At 37.8% G+C, this 18965-nt stretch overlaps 2 protein-coding genes across 2 annotated transcripts; one reads left to right on the forward strand and one right to left on the reverse strand.

Moving 5' to 3' along the window:
- The first annotated feature begins 8267 nt into the window (after positions 1-8267).
- Positions 8268-12326, forward strand: Ilp6 (Insulin-like peptide 6). The gene is made up of 3 exons (XM_017161928.3): positions 8268-9550; positions 11174-11396; positions 11464-12326. Exons 2-3 carry the CDS (start codon positions 11174-11176, stop codon positions 11568-11570), a joined length of 330 nt encoding a protein of 109 aa, XP_017017417.1. The 5' UTR covers positions 8268-9550; the 3' UTR covers positions 11571-12326.
- A 2780-nt stretch (positions 12327-15106) lies between these two features.
- On the reverse strand, positions 15107-16921 carry LOC108071219 (T-cell activation inhibitor, mitochondrial). The gene has a single exon (XM_017161902.3). It carries the CDS (start codon positions 16815-16817, stop codon positions 15192-15194), a length of 1626 nt encoding a protein of 541 aa, XP_017017391.1. The 5' UTR covers positions 16818-16921; the 3' UTR covers positions 15107-15191.
- Positions 16922-18965: the final 2044 nt, after the last annotated feature.

Genomic DNA, 18965 nt, shown 5'->3' on the forward strand with positions numbered 1-18965 from the left:
ATTTTCTTTCAGATCGGCTGTGATGGCCTTTGCTATCGCCAAATCGAAAATTGTCAATATAATTTGCATTTAAAATGGGGTCTTGGGGTCTCACGGCAGAGACACTTATAAAAATTGTTACCTTAAAAAGCCTCTGAAAAAAAACTATATCCAATCTAGGAAGATTTTTTTTGAATGTAGAATTGTGTCCTAAATATGGGACAAACGTTTCCTAACATTAACGACTTTCTTAGCTATGAAACAATTTTTTCTAAATTTAAGGGCCGTTTTTCTTTATTTAAGGACAAATTTAGTTACTTTTTGGGTATTTAAATATGTAATGGTAATAACCAATATTTAAAAACACACAAACACCACTGCTTGTATCTATGACCGGCAGCCGTCCCTTTATTTCCGGATATTTTAGAACCAGTTGAGAATTATATGTGCAATAGTGTAATTTTTATTTGTCGTGAGATTTTAAGAGCTAATTCGGCATAGTTTTTTATGAAATATTAACCAAAATGAAATATAAACAAATATTTCTAAGAGTGCATTATAATGGCCACGTGGGAAATCGGCCAGATTGCAGGATTGGAAGCGGGTCACCCAGATCAGATATAGCCTACGGCTCTGGCTATAGCTGCAGCTACATCTACCGAACCGATACCCTTGTGCTCCTTCGCTCCTCACGCACCGCCCGCCCACTCCTCAATCACCGATTGACTCTCAGAAATTGTGAAATCTCCGAGCGGTCGCTAATCGCAAGGAAATCAATTTTAATTGTTATTGCGACTATTTGTACAATTGTTTACAATCACAGCGAGATTCACCGCGTTTAATTATATAAAATATGCATGCATAGGAACATTTTAATTGATTTATTTATATATTATTATTTAATATTATGTTAGTTCGATATATCAAACGGGATATCGATAAATCGCACATATATCGCAGCGTTAGATTTTGTTATACTATTTTAGTTTGTTTTTAAATTCAAATCTCTCATGTTTTATTTTCGTTATCGGTTTCGTTTTATTTTTGGTGAATGATTTAATTGATGAAAATGATTGAAATGCGGTTAATGATTTATTTTGAAATCTCAATTCTAATCGTAAATACTATATGTTGTACTCACCCTTAGTACCTATTTGTATACAGTTGGGGTCACAACAATAGCATCATCAATATCTATCTATCTATCTATCTATCCATCCATCCATCCATCCATAAAATTCCCAACTGCTTCTAACAAAGCTGCCTTTAGAAGGCAGTGCTATTTTCTTGCCCCCCGCTGTTGCATATATGTAGTGGAAGTGTGGCATATAGTAAACACGATTCTGTTTACAAGTCGTGGGCCCACGCGCCGCTCAAGTGATTCCACTGCTGCTGCTGGCTTCTGTTTCAGCTTCTGACTCTGTTTTCATGGGAGAAGTGTGGAAAATGGCAAATGGAAAAGCTCGACTTGCCGCGGGGTGAAAGGTCATCGGTACACACTCTCTCACACGTTTTCGGGAGGGGGGTGCAATGTACCCGGCTCAAGCGGGGGTTGCCCAAGGTCGCCAGCCGGCCAGACGGAGTGCAGACAGGATCCCCAACTCCCCGATAATGAATCCCGAGCACCGACCACCAACGATTCCGATTCCGATTCCGAACGAACACACGGACTGGGGAGTGGAGGAGCAGGAGTCCGGGTGGGGCCAGGGGGTAGGACTGCGGCTGCGGGGTACGGGTTCGGGTCCGGGAGATTAGAGATGGCTTTACTTGGTACTGGCAACCGGGCTTTGTGGGTCAGTGGTTCCTCATTTCATTGACCAATCGAACCTTGAAATAGTTGGCGTAAACAAATAGTTTTTTTTTACTAAGTATTAATCATGGGATTTTGAGTTACATCAATTGGGACAATAAATATATATATAAATAAATAGGTATATATGCCATTAAAAATGGTAATTAATAAACTTAGTTATTAAGTACAAGTAATTACGATTAAATAACAACAATTTGTTGTGTTTATACTTGTTTATTTATTATACTTACTTGAATGTATTAGATTTTATTAGATTAATTAAAAAAAACCTTAAGTATTAAATAGTAAAAGTAGTAATGTATAAAATATTTTAGGAAATGCAGTAGAAATGATAGGAAATATAAATGTATAAATTTAAAAAAAAATGTATTTTAAATTCAATAGAAATAAATTACGATAAAAAAAAAATTAACAAAAAACGAAACAGTGATCAATAAAATTAATACCATTAGGTTAGGTTAGGATTTAAAATTCGATATAGTAATATCGATTCTTAAACGTAAAAAACAATAGTTATTTTGATTTTTCCAAATTATGTATATCAAAGTTTCGATATGATATTAAATATCGATATCTTACCATTAAATGCGATAATTCTTCATATTTAAACTATCAAAGTAATATCGATATTTCAACATTAAATGCGATATTTTTCGATATTACAAGTTTTTTTTTAAATTTTATTTGGAACATCCAAATATTTTGAAATTCAGTATATAAAAATCAATATTATTTTTCATATATTATATCAGAATTTTCCCTATGACATATAATATTCCCCTTAACCATAGCCAACCTGGCAATATATTTGAATGCCTTTAATAAGTATTTATATATTTTTTGCTTGAATTTCGCCCCTTAGCTGATTGGGTAATTCTTAGTTAGGAATCAACTTGCACTCTGTCACTAAACTTGGTTCAAGGTCCATTTTTAGATGGGTTCAGGTTCAAATTCAGATTCGGGTTCAGGTTCAATTCAAGTTCAGGCACTGGCACCGGCACCGCCGGTGTTTTTTTGTGTGCCAGACGTTGACCTTGAGGCCCTCTTAACCGATTGCAGTTCATTGGCAGCACCACCGACTGTCCACCGCCCACCACCCACCGAAGAGCGAACACCGAAGGCCACACATGGAGGAGCATGGAGACCCCGAAAAAAATATGTGTCTATGCCCGCTGCCTTTTCTCTCGATTCTTGCTCTTTGCTCTTGCCTTTTTTTGCACCACTACCACCCCCAAGCGACATCCACCCCCAACCCCCAGAATCAACACCCCCCGGCAACAACGTGTTGTTCTTATTTTTTGGGGTCGTTCGGTGACAGTTTATTGACTTCGAGCGATAATTTCATGTGCTGTTTTTTCTTTTTCTTTTTTTTCACAACAAAAATGGGAAAAAAGAAACAGGAATATACAAAAGAATCTTGAATATTTAAAATCGAGTGGAAATGGGTATAATATGCAAAGGTGTGGGGCTCCCCATAAAAATAGAGACAACATCCCATTAGAAATCAAAATAAAAAGTGTGTGGGGGAATACTTGAGTGAAATAATTGCTAAATCACTTGGAAGCTCATAGAATAATTTAAAAGTTAAATGTTTCTATTAAATTAGAGAAGAAAATGGTGCTAATTCCTGCCCCTGATGTCTTAAGTTGTTTATTATTTTGAAATAACCTCTTTTAATGGAGTACTAAGTTAGCTATTACTACTTGCTTTGTTTAAATTTATAAATTAAACCTTGCTTTTTTATTATTTTACTATTTTTTACATATTTTTATATTACTTTTTTATGTTTCTTTTCTTTAATAAAGACATTACATTTTTACATTAACATCTTTTCACCATAAATGAAGAACATTATTGTTATTAATTAAAAAAAGAATAAAATAAAATAAAATAAAATATTATGGGCACTCATTAATGTTTATTATTTTTTCCCTTTAAAAATACACAACTTTTAAATGGGAATTGACTTTATTGTTTATATTTTGTTCGCCCAAGAATAACAAGAATTTAGCTGATATAATTTCTTGGAATCAACACTGATTTCAATCAGCTTTTACTACGAAAACAAATATTATTCTTCTTTAAGTGTTAAAGCTTGTATTTTGTACATAATATACATACAAGTGTTTATTAATATATGTATGTTTACAATTTAGGGAATATTTCTTCTTTAGTTGCATTAGTATGCTTCTAATGTCGCAAACCGCATGTGATTTGTTGTTGAAACTCGATATTGCAAATTAAATTAAATGTAAAAACTGTTGTATTATTATTTTAACAAGAGTTACTAAGTATGTTACTTCCAAGGAACTTTCGAGTGTACATATTGCAAATTTCAGTTTCGCTAAATGGCAATTGTTAAACTGTTGTTGAATTGTTGTTGAATTGTTGTAAATTTAAAATTTAGGGAATCCTTCTTCTTTTTATAAAAGGTTGCATAAGTACTTTTCCCATAATTGCTTTTTTAGTTAACACAATTTTACCATCTCTTCAATAACTCTAAGCATCTGGTAATTGTTGAATAAATTGTTGTATTCTTATTTTACCAACAGTTATTAATTATTTTTTCTTCCAAGTAACTTTCAATTGTACATATTGCAAAGTTCAATTTCGCTAGAATGGCAATTGTTGAATTGTTGTTGTTGTTTTTATTTGCTATTGCATGTAAATTACGATTGCAGACTGTTGTCGTCTAGGCTTTTGGTATCAACAACAAACACCCAGAGCGAGTCTCTAGAGGCACCTCCTCCAAGCTTCTGGGTCAATAATCTGCGTCTGAGCTGCGACGTGGAGTTCGGTTCTGGGTACTGGGTTCTGGGCTATAGTCATAGCTATGTATATAGCTATATAGATGGACTGTTGATTGCCGCGCATGTCAATCAATGGAGATCCAATTTTAGCACAAGTAAACAATATTCGCTCGATCGCTCCTGGGCCGCCCCCTCGTCGCCTTGAGGGTGTGTGGGGGGGGGGGGGATTGGGGCGACAAGTGGGCAGATTTGTGGCGCCTCCCACAGGCCGCTTATCTGGGTGCTCTGGCTAGAGGAAAAAACCAAGAGCCTGCTTTTGTTTTTCCCAAGCGATGATGACTTGTCATTGTTTAAAAATCGATTAGTCATCGATATATATCAAAAAAGGGTAGGTTTTTTATTTTCAATATGGATAAATTTAATTATATTTACCTTCCTTTAAAATTTTATAATATCACATATCATTTTTGTTTATATCAGATAACACATTTGCCAGCTGCCTTTACCTATCGATTCCTTCATCCATCGGTTATCGATCCCATTCGATTCGTTTCGATTCTTTGACCCTGACGTAGCTTGCCTCCCGTGTGGGACTTCCCACCTTGGACTCTGGACCGCATTGCGTATTGCTCATGGCGCCGAGCTTCCTTCGCTACATCACCTCCTATCGCCAGAGGCACTTTGTCCAACCATCCAACCAACAACAATCTGCCCCTGTCTGCGCGCTCGCCTTCTCGACTTCTTGGTCTCTCCCAAAACAACAGATGTCAAAAGCACACAGGGGAAAAACTAGCATCTAGAAAGTAGATTCATTATTTTGCACCATTAAAAGCTATAAAATCGGATTCTTGAATATATTATATATTGAATTTAACTTTAAGCCTCGATTTATAATGTTAAACCTTAGACTTGTCTTTATATATAAGATTCTTCTGGGTTTTATCTCGTTATAAGTGTATCTGTGGTTATCAAGGATATATTTTATCGATATCCTGTATTATTTAATCGATATTTGCCATAGATTCAAAGGAAATTAAAAGCTTAATATTAGGCCTTTAAAATTAGATTCTAAATATATATTTTATATTGAATTTAACTTGAAGCCTAGATTTATAATGTTCTTCTAAAGTATTATCATATTTAATGGATATCGACTTAATCGATATTTAGGATAATATCATAAATTTAAAGGGTATGTCGGTCTTGAGGCCAAAATTCAAGATTTTGTTTATGGTAGATATCTCTTATTATTGTTTATTATTATTCTCAGTACAAGCCTTGGCTTATCTCGAACGATGACTTAGAGCCCACACGGCCTCTCCCTCTCCCTCTCTCTCTATCTCTGTCTCCTTCTCTACATTTGCATCTCTCTCTCTCTCTGTTGTTTTCCTCAGAAAAAGAGAGAGATTAATGCTAAAAATAGGGATCTTTTATTTTGAATCGAAACTAGATCACGTCGAATTCACGTTGTCGTTGTTTACGGTTTTTTCACTGACGGACAAACGGACAGACGGACAGACGGACAGCGTAACGCCCCCGTCTCCGGAGCTGTGTCAGCTGGGCTGTCGTCCCATTGGCTTCCGTTCTTCATCGGCTGCAGTCTCCGTCTCCGTCGTCGTCGCCGTCGCAGTCGCAGTCACGGCAGCGCCAGCGTTGGCAGCAACAAAAACATCAACAAGCTTATCGCGTCGGACATTATCTGTAAGCCAAGCCCAAGACCCCGGAGCGTGTCCGTATGTAGGGTATATCTCTGGGCGTATATACACATATAAATTCATGAGCTACATGTATAGCTACAGTTTTGTTTTCAAAAACTCACCTCGAAATCTTCATTCGAAATCTCCATAGACCCTCTTATCAGGAGGCATATCTCTAACTCATTCTTAAAATATCATTGCCTACTTATAGTAATCATTTCGAAATTTATATGCAACCCCAAAAATAAATTACTCATTGAAGTATCGATTTAAAGAAACAAATTTTCACGTAAATTCAACTAATCGTTGGTGAAATTTACTGTTGGTGACAGTAAGCTAGCTTAAGTACTTGATTTATATACTCATCTGTAATATAATTTCTGATAGTTTGATAGCATATTTATAATAGTTTATTTCCTTAATATACTATATATACTAATACTAATATTTTACTATTCATTTCAGTTGAATGCCATATAAGCCATAAGTTTATTTTTGTTGTTACATCATTTTTAAAAACTTTAAAATCATTGTGTTTGTGGTTCAACAATCAGTACAGTATTTCATTCATACTCTTGCAGGTTTTTGCTTTACTATTAAGGTGGAGAGTTACTATTTTCGCAGTAAAAACTTACTATTATCGTAGTAGCACAAAAATAGGTGACAACAATAAAAATTCATAAAAATATCTTTTCATAATAATGAAACTATAACAAACAAATACCAATACATTAGAAACACATTGCGTGTCTGCCAATAATTAACAAAAAAAAATTGATCTAACGGGTTATTTCAATTAAACAATTGCAATTAATTTAACAATAATCAATTATAATTGTTAAATTGAGGGCAAGTGACCACGGAAATATATGTGTGCTAGAATCCACGGAGTATACATATATGGGTTTTGAAGCGATCCGAAAGCTGAACTTTGTCGTTACCGTTAATATGTGAAAATGACAAATCAACAAGTGCATATAGAGCGTGGATGCCCGCTTTGCCACTGATGGATTTACTCTAGTTGCTGCTCGTATTTGTTGCTATTGCTAGTATTATTATTATTAATATTATTAGTGTTGTTGTTGTTGTTGTTGTTGGTGATGTTTGTGGTGTTGGTATTATTGTAATTGATTTCGTTGGTGTGTGCTGCGACACGCAGCTAACACACACGAACGTGACCAGCTGTTTGTGTGTACCTTTGCTCAAAGGCGATCTTATTAATCTGATTATTCCCATTGTATGGTTTTTACTATACAGTTCGACTTTCCTAACTGAGAACATTGTAATCGAAAAAAAAAAAAAAATAGAAAAATAAGTAAAATTTTTTTTTATTGGTGAAGAATTTTATTGTAATAGATTTGTAATAGATTTTTATTGTAATAGATAGATAGATAGATAGATCTAAAAGATTAAAAATATATTAAGTTTTGTGTGGCCTTTTAAGAAATATATATCTCAAGACGAGATAGATGCAATCTAGATTTTAAATTTGGATCACTTTGTGATCTTAAAGATCTTCAAGTTGTAGAATTGTGAGAAAGATGATTGCAAAGAGAGGATGAGGTACGGTGCCGTTATAGACGCGCTGGCCTGTATTAACACACCCGCAAACACTCGGCCCCACAGTGACCCAAAGTTGATTGAATGTGTCATGGCCGGCAAATTGTTTAATTTTAAGCATTTGTTTGCGTTTGCGTTTATGTTTTTTACGTTTTCCTTTTTCGCAAGACACTGGCTGGACTTTGCTTCGCCCGCTGTCTCACAGGCAGTACCCGTCCCATTCGCTCTCGCTTTACCTGCAGTCCACGTGCTGGCCACTCGCTCGCACACACACACACACACACGCATCCACTCAGCTGCAGTGTGGCATACACCCACACAGGCACAGTGAGGCGAACTGGTGCACTCGCTTCCACTCGCATGGGGGCGCATTGGCGCCGACTCACTCGCACGCTCGCATTAACACTAAAGCGCCGCTTTGGGGCTTCAAGTTGCGCTGGCGTCGCGGCAACGGTTCTTTTTTCGTTTGGCTGTGAAGCAACGAAGAACGTTCTGCCGAGTGAAGAAAAAGAATTCACAAATCGCGAATCGCTTAATTCGCTAATACCCCAAGTGTAGAGCAAGAAAGGGGGAGATAACAGCAACAACAACAACAAGAACAAGAACGTCAGCAACAGCGGGAGCAACAGACGTTTTTCTAATTATAGACCCCACTGGTTTCTAAAAATAAGCACACCCACAAACACAGGCTCGCGGTGGGGTTGGGGGAGGCTTGAAGAAGAGAGTCGTTACAAATAACGGCAAATCTGCTCTCGCAGCGGCAGCAACAACAACAAGGACGAACCGAGCAAGCGCAGCGTTAGCGCCAGCGGAATGAGAGCAGAGCACAGCAGCGGTGAAAGAAAAACGAGTGGGGTTGAGAGTGTGTGGGGGAGCTAGAGTGAGAGCGACAGCGAGAGCGTGAGATCTCGGCAAGAGATAATCGAGACTCTGCAAAGAAGCGGCAGCTTTACGTTCCAGCTTCCAGCGTCCAGCTGCCCAAAAGCGTTTCCAATTCCAAGCCAGTCGCAACGTCGGCGGAATACCGCCATTTAAGAAGAAACACGTCGTAGTCACTGACTCTCACCTCCTGCGGCCACTCCTCTGCTCCTGCCCACAACACGTCGCGCGATGCACCAACAAGCAACGGCCGCAGCAGCAGAAAACGCAGCAGCAGCCACAGCAGCCGGAAACGCAGTAGCAGCAGCCGGAAACGGAGCCGACGTTCGCCGCCAGCAATCGTTTATCGATAGCGAAAGGACTCTAATTGATCTGTAATCGCGACTTGCGTTTTTTTTTGTGCACGAAAAAATTAAATTTCCTTAAATAAATAACTGAAAATCCCACTCACAAAAAAAGGAGAAACTAGTTATCCCTTAACTCACAAAAAAAAAACAAAAAACAAAAAAAAAAAAACAGAAACATAATTTAAACCAAAAACAAACCCGCGTATTTTAAGTCGTTTTGTTTTGTTTTTCGTCAATTGATTGTGATTTTGAAACTGTGTGATCGCAAAAGAAAATCTGCAAATTATTAAAAAAGAAAGTTCCTTAAGCAAGTGATAATCCGATAGAACCCTACAGACGGAAACTAGAAAAGAGGAGCGCACAAAACTAGATATATCCTACACAGACACACACTGCATAAAACTAAATATACAAGCACTATAAACGCTATATAACCCACGTATATCAAAGCCTTGATCCCGCACACCTCGAGGACTTCTATATCTTCTATCTTCTATAAAAGCACAGAGAAAACAGTATGCCAATGTAAGTACTTAAATTATGAATTCTTAAATTTACTAAGTCTTATATTTAGTATTTCGTATATTCCATTTTAAAAGGAAAAACTAAGTTTAATATAAAGCCCCTTAAAGTATACTCACAAAAATATTACATTAACTCAAGAAATACTCAAAGATTCAAAAATAAGTTCATGGTAAGCAATGCCTTATCAGGTTTGTTTTTCAATTTAACAAAAACATAAAAGCAAAAGCCATACGCATTATGAAAGTCTTCCGCATAAACAAACCCTCAAAAAAACACAAGGATTCAAGAGTAAGGAATATGAGTTAGGTTCCTCTTATGAGTATTTTGAATATTTTTAACTCGGTCTTGACTCGATCTTTAATTTGATCTTTATAGTAAGAGTAAATAGAGTAAAGTCCTTCGAAATGCAAGGATTCACGACACAGAAAAATGGGTTAAGTAACTCTATAACTCTTAACTTGATCTTAGCTTGATCTTTAATTTGATTTTAATCAAATTCACCAGAGAGAAACTAACTGAATTCCAATAGACAGTGGTATTCAAAGTCTATAAATAGAGCCATTCGATATACACACTTACCCCGTCTCAGTCAGCGAAAGTGGAAAAACATTGAACCACATACTATATATAGAGTGTGGCTGGAAACCGAGTCTCCTAACGAGAAGAGGCGACTCATAAAGCCAAACAATAACAACAAAAACAAAGCCACATGGGGCACACACTCCTCCACCGACGACTTCTGATTGTGAGTGTGTATAAAAAGAACTCATGTTCCAAATGATAAGAACGGAGCAGCAAGCAGCAAGCAGCGGATTTATTTTTAAACACATCTGAAGTTTATGTAAATATTTCCTGGCCCAGCCCCGGGCCCAGTCGCAGACGCAAACAAAAACAGAATCGAATGGCATCTGGGAATGGAAAATACAATAATATTTGACGCTGATAACAGCCCCCCAGACAAAGTCGAGTGTGTGTGTGCAAGGCGGAAGAGAGAGGTCTTACTGAAAGGGGATGGAGTTATTATCATCTAGGTTTTCGAGAAACACAATTTTTACTAAAAAGTTATTCTCATAGGTGAGATATACACAAGTCACAGGCTTTGCAGGGGTTGTGATTAAAGGTTAAGACTCAAGTTTAAGATTAAGTTTTAAGATTATAAGAGATTTAAAACATTGTAAGGGACATTTACATAAATTAAAATAAGTTAAATTCCGATCGTAAGATCTTTAATTGTAGGTGTAATATATACATAAAAATATCACTTCATTTCATATCGAAAATATCGTAAACTTGTATATATCGAATTTTTAAAAATATCGCATTATAAATTATAAAATTGATATCATCGAGAAATAACTGGAAAATATCATTTAATTTAAGTGTATCTGTTTCATTAGTTGATAGATTTATCGTAACGATAAATTATCAATACAATATCTATCGATATATTGATATTTTTGCCTCAGAAGTGCTGTTTTATCTTAAAGCTCACGAAAAAAAAACTAAAAAAAAATTAATTAAAATGTTAGTTAAAATTTAATAGTTATAAAGCTAAAAATTATTAAACATACCTCGAATAAAATCCGTGTTTAATCCTTTTCTGATCTCTCTGAATAATTTTAGATGATTCCCGCGGTGCCAACGTCCAGACTCCTGCTCCTACTGACCACCATCATTGCCGTTTTAGCTCTGATGGGCAGCTGCTGGGTACCCCAAGTGGGAGCCATTCCAGTGACCAGTCCTGATGCTGACGATCAGGAAGCACGACACATATGCTCTACCAACTTGGGCGACCTCATTCAGCAGATGTGCGAGGGCAGAACTAATTCCTACAGAGATTTATATCGTGAGTGGTGATGTTTTTTTCGTCTTAACTTAATTACTGATATTATTTCTGTATTTATATCCAACAGCCAATAGTTTTGGGAAGCGCAGGAAGCGGGAATCGCTTGAAATCGCCGATCGGTGCTGCAAGAGTTCCTGCAATTACAGAGAGATATTGCAATTTTGTGCGCAATAGGAAATATATATATACAGATCTATATATATATACACATACATTCTTCAGATGGGGCCTTCATATAACTCCCCAGCCTCCGCAGCACCCATTCCACTCCACACGAGCTCTCAGTCATCATTCGTAACCTTTAAGAAAAAGAAATATAAAAAGCCAGAGCAAGAGCAGAAAGCCGTAGCAGCAGCAGCAGTCTCCCATTAGAGTTATATTAACTATATGTTACTAATTTAAACTATGCACTAACTCAATTCTGTACAATAAAAACAAATTTTAAATGAGTGATGTACATATACCTAAAACGTAAGTCCAAATTTGTAATTAGGGTTGCACAAATTTCAAAAGAAGGAGTACTACGTTATGATAAACCCACAAAAATATTATAAACAACATTTTTGATATAAAAAAAATAGCAAATTTAATTTAATATCAAAATTCAATGTTTTATCATTTTTTGTACTAGTAAAAATATGATTTACCCATAAGCATATAGTAAACTTTTATTTTTTTATATTTTGGATACTTGAAAAATAAGTTTTCTACTTTTTTTTTTTTGCCTCAATTTTCGATTATATTGTTCCGATTAAATGATCGATAATTAATTGTTTAATTTTTGTGCAAATAGCGCTACATTATCCATATATCTGTAAAATATTTATGGAGGAGGACCAAGGTCACTTGATTTCTCAATTATATTTTATTGATGTGATTTTTTAAACATTAAAATATCGATAATCAATTATTAAACTTCAAATATCGGTACATTCTTGATATATCTCTTATTTTGTGCCATCCCTTAGATAAATATCTATTGCAAAATGCTAATTCCTTGTGTTCAGTTTAATAATGAAACCCAATTCTGTTGAATCAGGCAAGGCCACTTGAGTTCCCAATTGGATAAGGCCTTGTAGCAGTGGCTTTCACATTTTATTAACTTGAACTTTCACTGGGCTCAGCCCATTTCAATTTCCGCTGGCGAGACAAACCCTCTCGTTTTCTTGTACCCCGTTTCATTATCCCTGATCCCTCCACTATATACATACATATATTGTACACAAAGCGAAATCTATGCGGAATGACCAAACACAACAGAAGAAGATTGTCACAGGGACTTGGGTTAGGGTTTGGGTTACTCTCCATACAATATGCATGGCATTCCTGGCCGAGCAGCCACCCCATTTAAATTGAAGTGCCCGGCGTAAAAGTTTTTGAAAAGGACACACACGCTGGAGGGAGGGTCAGCGATGACGCCGAAATGACTGCAAATTAGATTACAAACGCTGACGATGATGATTTTAATGATGGTGCAAATCAGCCACACATGGGAGTATCCCTCGAGTATCCCTTAACCCCATTTCCACCAACTTACCCTTCGCTTTACACGCTTCAAATCTCCATGAGACACGCACTTTGCTTTATTTTAATTTCGAAAAAAAAGAGATAAATCGAAAAACTGGCTCTATTGGTCACTTTTAATCAGGTTCATTCATTTCCCCTAATGTTTACCCTTACTTAAACTGGTCTTGATATGATAATTCCACATAATTATAACTATGCCATAGTGATAAAATCGATATATACATATATATAAATTATATAATCGGTAAAAGAGGCAAATAATTAAAATAACATTTTCCGAATTGTTTTCGATAATATGAATCAATATTTTAAAAGTAAATACGATTATAGCCATATTCAAAATTTTTATCTAAAAGTTTTAACAATTTTCGATACAAAACGTGCGATAAATGTGTGATAAATATTTATGTGTGCAATAAATCGATATTCTATTTTATATATCGGACCAATAGCGATATTTTATTTTCAAATGCCATACAGTTAGATGTTTTATTAACCAAAATAAAATTAAAGCAAATACCGAAATTTTCGATATATGTATTAAATATTAAACGCGATATCATTATCGATATATCATATCATATGCATGCCTTGAAACGATTTCGATCAAACCTTATTATATTTATTTCTTATTATTACCAATATTATTTATTTATCATATGCTTTATAGACAACTGTCTGAATATTTCAGAGCTAACCATATTTAAAGAATGCCATTGTCCATCGATGTATACTAACATAGGGGCAGATATTTGATACTTGGAAATTACAACGGATACTTGGAAAGCTGGCAAACTTCAAGTGATCAATATGCGACAACTGGCAAAGGACGACTGTTCCACCTTCTCCTCATCGTCCTCCGCCCCCCCGAATGGACACTCAACGGACACGTGTGGAAGAGGCGAAGGAGGCGGAGGTGGATGACAACGTCTGGGCCCTAACGGAAAAGGGACACGAAGGGAAGGACAAAAACGACACCAGACAAACTTCAACAGCTTTGGGTTTGGAGTTTCCGGGTTCACCATACCATATTCCACATTCTCATCTTCCACCCCGTTGCCATTTCTCATCCCCATCCCCATCCCCATTCCCACTCCCACTCTCTCTCCTTCACATCACCACGACATTGATGGAGCGAAGCCATGGAACATTAGCTAAATCTTACAGAAAATTTCGCACTACATAGAGGAAGTTGAAGCTTACTATCAACGCAAGGACACTCCATCCACCAGTTCATGGGGTTGCAACAGTCCTTACAGAGACGAAAACATTACAAGCAATTATTATAAATATTTTAAAAATTTATTGAGTGAATCTGGGTTGATTTTATAAACTGGTTTAATTTATGCACTTTAAAATCTGGAGTTTTTGACCTTGAGGGGCAAAAAACATTAGTCCTTGGTGGTTAAAGCCACATAATAACATTTTAAAATGTACAAATCTTCAGAATTCTCACAGTTAAATATTATTAATATATATGTATATAAAATTAAATATATTCATTGAATATAAATTAAATACATTAATATATACATATATTCCTAGGAATGTACATAAATTGGAAGGAAAAGTTTGATAAATAAATTGTATACTTCGTATACCTTAATGTAATATTTGATTTCGATAAATATTTTATTTAGGTTTAAAATATCGGTTTTTTTTAAATATATATATATATATAATTTTATTATTATTATTTATTAATTCCTTCCAGTTTAATATATAGTCATTTTATATATTGAACAAAACTTAGATGTTATCGATAAATAATCCCTAAATTGTATTTAATTTATTCTTCTTCCTTTTTCGATTATATTGGTTCGATATATTAAACGGAATATTTTTTAATGACTACGCATATTTAATCTTGTAGAATCTGTTCGTAAATAAAATATAAATATTTACTTAAAGCACCAAAATCACTATAATTTTCCACTGTGTAATGCCTGTTGTAGTCTCAACACAGAAGTCGTACAAGGACTTGGTTCAACCCCCGAAGGAGACCCCGAAAACGGAAAAGTACAGGAAAATCCCAGTCATCGCAGACCTTAGTTTGGCTCAAGGAAACGCCTATTTGCTGGCCAAGGATGCCAAGGACCCAGGATAAAAAAATAAAAAATAATCCATTAGAACTTAATATGACATCAAATACAAATATAAACAAAAAATAAATAAATAAAATATAAATTTAAGACCGAAAAAAACGCATGAATTTATTTAGAATTTTTTTTGTTTTAGGTAAAAGGACTGCTCCCCCCACACTACTACCTACTTTTGCTCCTGCGACATAAAGTTCCAGGGGATGCACACAATGCCATCGGTGGGCACTGACCAATAGTTGGTGATATGGAGACTGAGGCCACGACAGGACTTGACGCCACTCTTAAGGAGATGCTGCAGGGCCAGGACCATCTTGTCCGGCGTCACCGAATCATCCTTGCTGAGTCGCTGCAGGCCGAGCTCATCCTGGCACTGTTGCCACAATTTACGCTCCACCTCGATATCCTGGCGATAGCGACTGACCCTACCGCTGGCCACATCCAAATTCCGGCAGATGAACGCCACAAGATCGGAGCCCGGACAGGAGGCGGGTGCCAGGAACAAGCCCGTCTGGCTAACTTTCGGTGCATCGCTGTCATCGGGCATCACCACCAGCTGGTGATCCTGCAGCGTCGGTGGCAACTCTCGCACACTCTCCTCCAGCTTCAGATGCTCGCTAACCGCACGGATCACACGCCTCAGACTCTCGGCATAGGCTCGAGCCTCACAGCCCGGCTCAGCAGCTCGCCGACGCTCTATTTGGATGCCCAAAAGGACGGCGGACAGGGCTTTCTCGTACAGCGGCACCAGACGCAGTTGCTCCTCATGCAGACGCATCTGCTTCAAGAGAAATCCCAACCAACTGGAGGGGGCATCGCCCGAGAAGAGCATCACATCGCCCTCCAGACTGATGCCCGTGTAGGGGGCAAAGACCACAAATCGATTGCCCAGGATACGTAGCTGCGATGCCACCGCTGAGTCCTTTGTAACCAGATCATTCAGAATCTGAAGACAATCATGATATCGCTCCATATTGCAGCCGCAGTCATAGCGTGTGCCGCGGATGCCAAGGTTTTGGATCAGGGAGCGTTCCAGGGCATCGATTTTGGCCCGAATGGCTGTGGCCTCGGCGGCCTGGGCCCGGGCCAGGGCCTGACGCATCCAGGTATCCAAAGAGTGGTCCTCCTTTTTGGGTGGATCCTTTAGAAGCTCCGTCAAGGTGTTATCCAGGTTATTCGTTTGGCTAACCTTCCGTTGAGGAGGTCGCACACGTTCCCTTTCTGGCTTCATGTGCTCCTGCCACCGCAGGACCTTCTCCAGCTCCTTCACGGCCTTTTTATCCTTCATAACCGGCTTTCTGGCTAGCTCTTGCTCCCACTCTTGCTCCTCATTCTCCAGCTGTCTCTCCTGCTCCTGCTTCTCCTGCCTCTCCTGTTCCTGATCCTTGGGCAGCAGCTTGCACGACCGGAGTATGCCCCTGATCACGGCCTTGGGATCCATTAGACTCCGGTCCACCTGCACACGAACCAGGTGACCACCACCTAACGTTGACCCCTCTTCGTCCGGCACGGAGTACATGTAGAACTTTAGCATTCCATCGGCTGGCAGGGAACTATCGACAGACTGTCCACTCAGGGATTCCAAATGGGAACTCAGCTGACGCAACGACTTCTCGTTCACACGCATCTCCTCCGGCGGCGTCCGATCGGCCAGTTGAGGATTCGGCCTAATGGCCAGATAGATGGGACGCAGGGCGGCCACCAGGTCGCTGCTCAGCATTCGGACGCAGCGGGAGCAGGTGGCGACGAGGAAGCGGCCAGGATGTCGCATAAGGATGCTCAGTGAGGCCATCATCGGCTGCGCTGCCAGATCGTTTTAATTTTGGAAAATTTTCAAAAATTTGCTCGCTTGCTTGCGTCTTATTAGGCGCTGACAAATTATACTATGAATTTTGAGGCGTCAATGACACAAAAATATACAAAAGGAACAAAAAAAAAATAGAAACGAACGAGCAATCAAAGATCAAAACAACGTGTAAAAACGAAGGAAATTATAGAGAAACGACAGGTGAAAAAGGCAGGCATCAGAGTGAAGCTAATAATAAAAATAACGAGTATGAAAGCAAATTGACGAGTAAAAACAACGAGAATGAGGGCGAAATGTCGAGTAAAAGCAACCAGATTGAAGTAAAACGACGAGTAAAAACAACGAGAATGGGAATGAAACGACTAATAAAGACTGCCGAAAAGGCGAGTAAATAAGTGAATAATAAAAATAACAATGAATGAAACCAAATTGACGAGTAAAAACAACGAGATTGAGGGCGATTGAGAAAAAACAATGATCAGAAATTAATAAAAGGAGAACAAAGAACTGGTTAAAGACGATGAGAGTACCAAAAAATCTACAATTAAAAACGGGAGAAAAAAAGCAACGAAAATAAGACCGCAGCGACTATTAAAAACAACAAGAATGATATCGAAACAACGAGCTAAGACGACGAGTACTACAAGTACATGTCGATGCTAATCAAGAATATCTATAAAGCGTTTTCTGAAATTATAATACACTCTACAAATGAATAATAGGTAGGTAGATTGTTTCAAAAACAAGAAACTCCGATAATAATTGAGTTTTCCCCAAGTTTTTCGTCTCATCTCAGGCTTCTCCTATATATTTAATCCCTGGGGTATCTAGTGTCCATAAATTAGTTCACTTATAACCCCTCCTTGGGGTTTTTTGCCCCCGACGAGGAGTTTGCTCTCGGAAACGAGATCGTTGCCCCTTTATATATATATATTTTTTATTTTGGGGACAAGCTGTACAAGCGAGGTCAAGGCAAAGCGGGTTCAGTGCACAGGGTCAACTGCGTCCTCATGCCGCAGCTTTTCCCCGGGAGAAAAGTGCGTGAGTTTAGGCTCCTTAAATGTTGATTACGGTTTTTTTTTGTTTTTTTTTTGTGGAAAGTTTTTGCTACTCATTTTTCGCCGAACAGGAGCAGATGTTGCGTTTTTCGCTCTTTATGCCAGGGGAAAGAGCAGCGCGAACTCTTCGTTGCTCTGTATCTTTGTATCTGTATCTCTTAGTGTGCCGGCTGACCGGCTTTGTCTGTACGTATATATGATTGTGTGTATCTCGTCCTGCTCGGGAACCTGCCCCTCGACCGTCTGTGTCTGTGTGTATAGGGGCGCCCCTGTGCACGAGAGCGTACGTATACGTACTTCAACCACAAGCCCCGCATCCCTAAGCGTGCGTATCCGTATCTGCGTATCTTTGTATCTCCGTATCTGTATCTGCCACCACCGCATTCCCCCTCTATACTTATATATTTTATAGCAATTCGATTTATGTGTGGGTTATGCGTTTGGTGTCCTTTTAACGTGCTATTAAAGGTCCTTGCACAACTAAATACCAAAGCTCTATCGCCCGTGAAGCAATTATTCTTGGAACTATTTATTTTGTAAGCTTTAAAATTGAAGTTTTAGTTACAATATTTAAACTTTAATAATTTAAATACAGCTTCTATGTTATTTACTAATTCATTTATCTATCCAATCTCCCGTTCAGTGCTCATAAAACAATTAATTTCTATTAAAAATTTACCTTGTGCCCAGTGCAAGTAAGTTTTCCTCCTGCTCCTCCCCCTTGAAGGCGCCAAAGTTATAAAGAAAATTCCAGTCAGGAAAGTTCAAAGTTCGCGTTATGGGGATAACATTTTGTGTGAAGTTTCTTTGGTCGCTAATGCCACTCAATTATGTTCAAGTTACTCAAAGATTTCAGTTTAGGGAAGTGCGAGTTTCAAACTTTGGCAGAGAAAATACTTAAATCACAACAACAAGAAAACAAACACAAAAAATGGCTAAGAGTAAGAGAAAACAAACAGGAGGAAAGTAGTAGTAGAATCGAGAAGAAAATTGAGACAAGTCTGCATAGAACCTCTGTTGCACACCTGCCTCTTCTTGTATGTCTCTACTGTGATTGCTTTTCCTTAGTTTTTCCCTT

This window comes from Drosophila kikkawai, chromosome X (assembly GCF_030179895.1).
Source record: "Drosophila kikkawai strain 14028-0561.14 chromosome X, DkikHiC1v2, whole genome shotgun sequence".
Lineage (NCBI taxonomy): Eukaryota > Metazoa > Arthropoda > Insecta > Diptera > Drosophilidae > Drosophila > Drosophila kikkawai.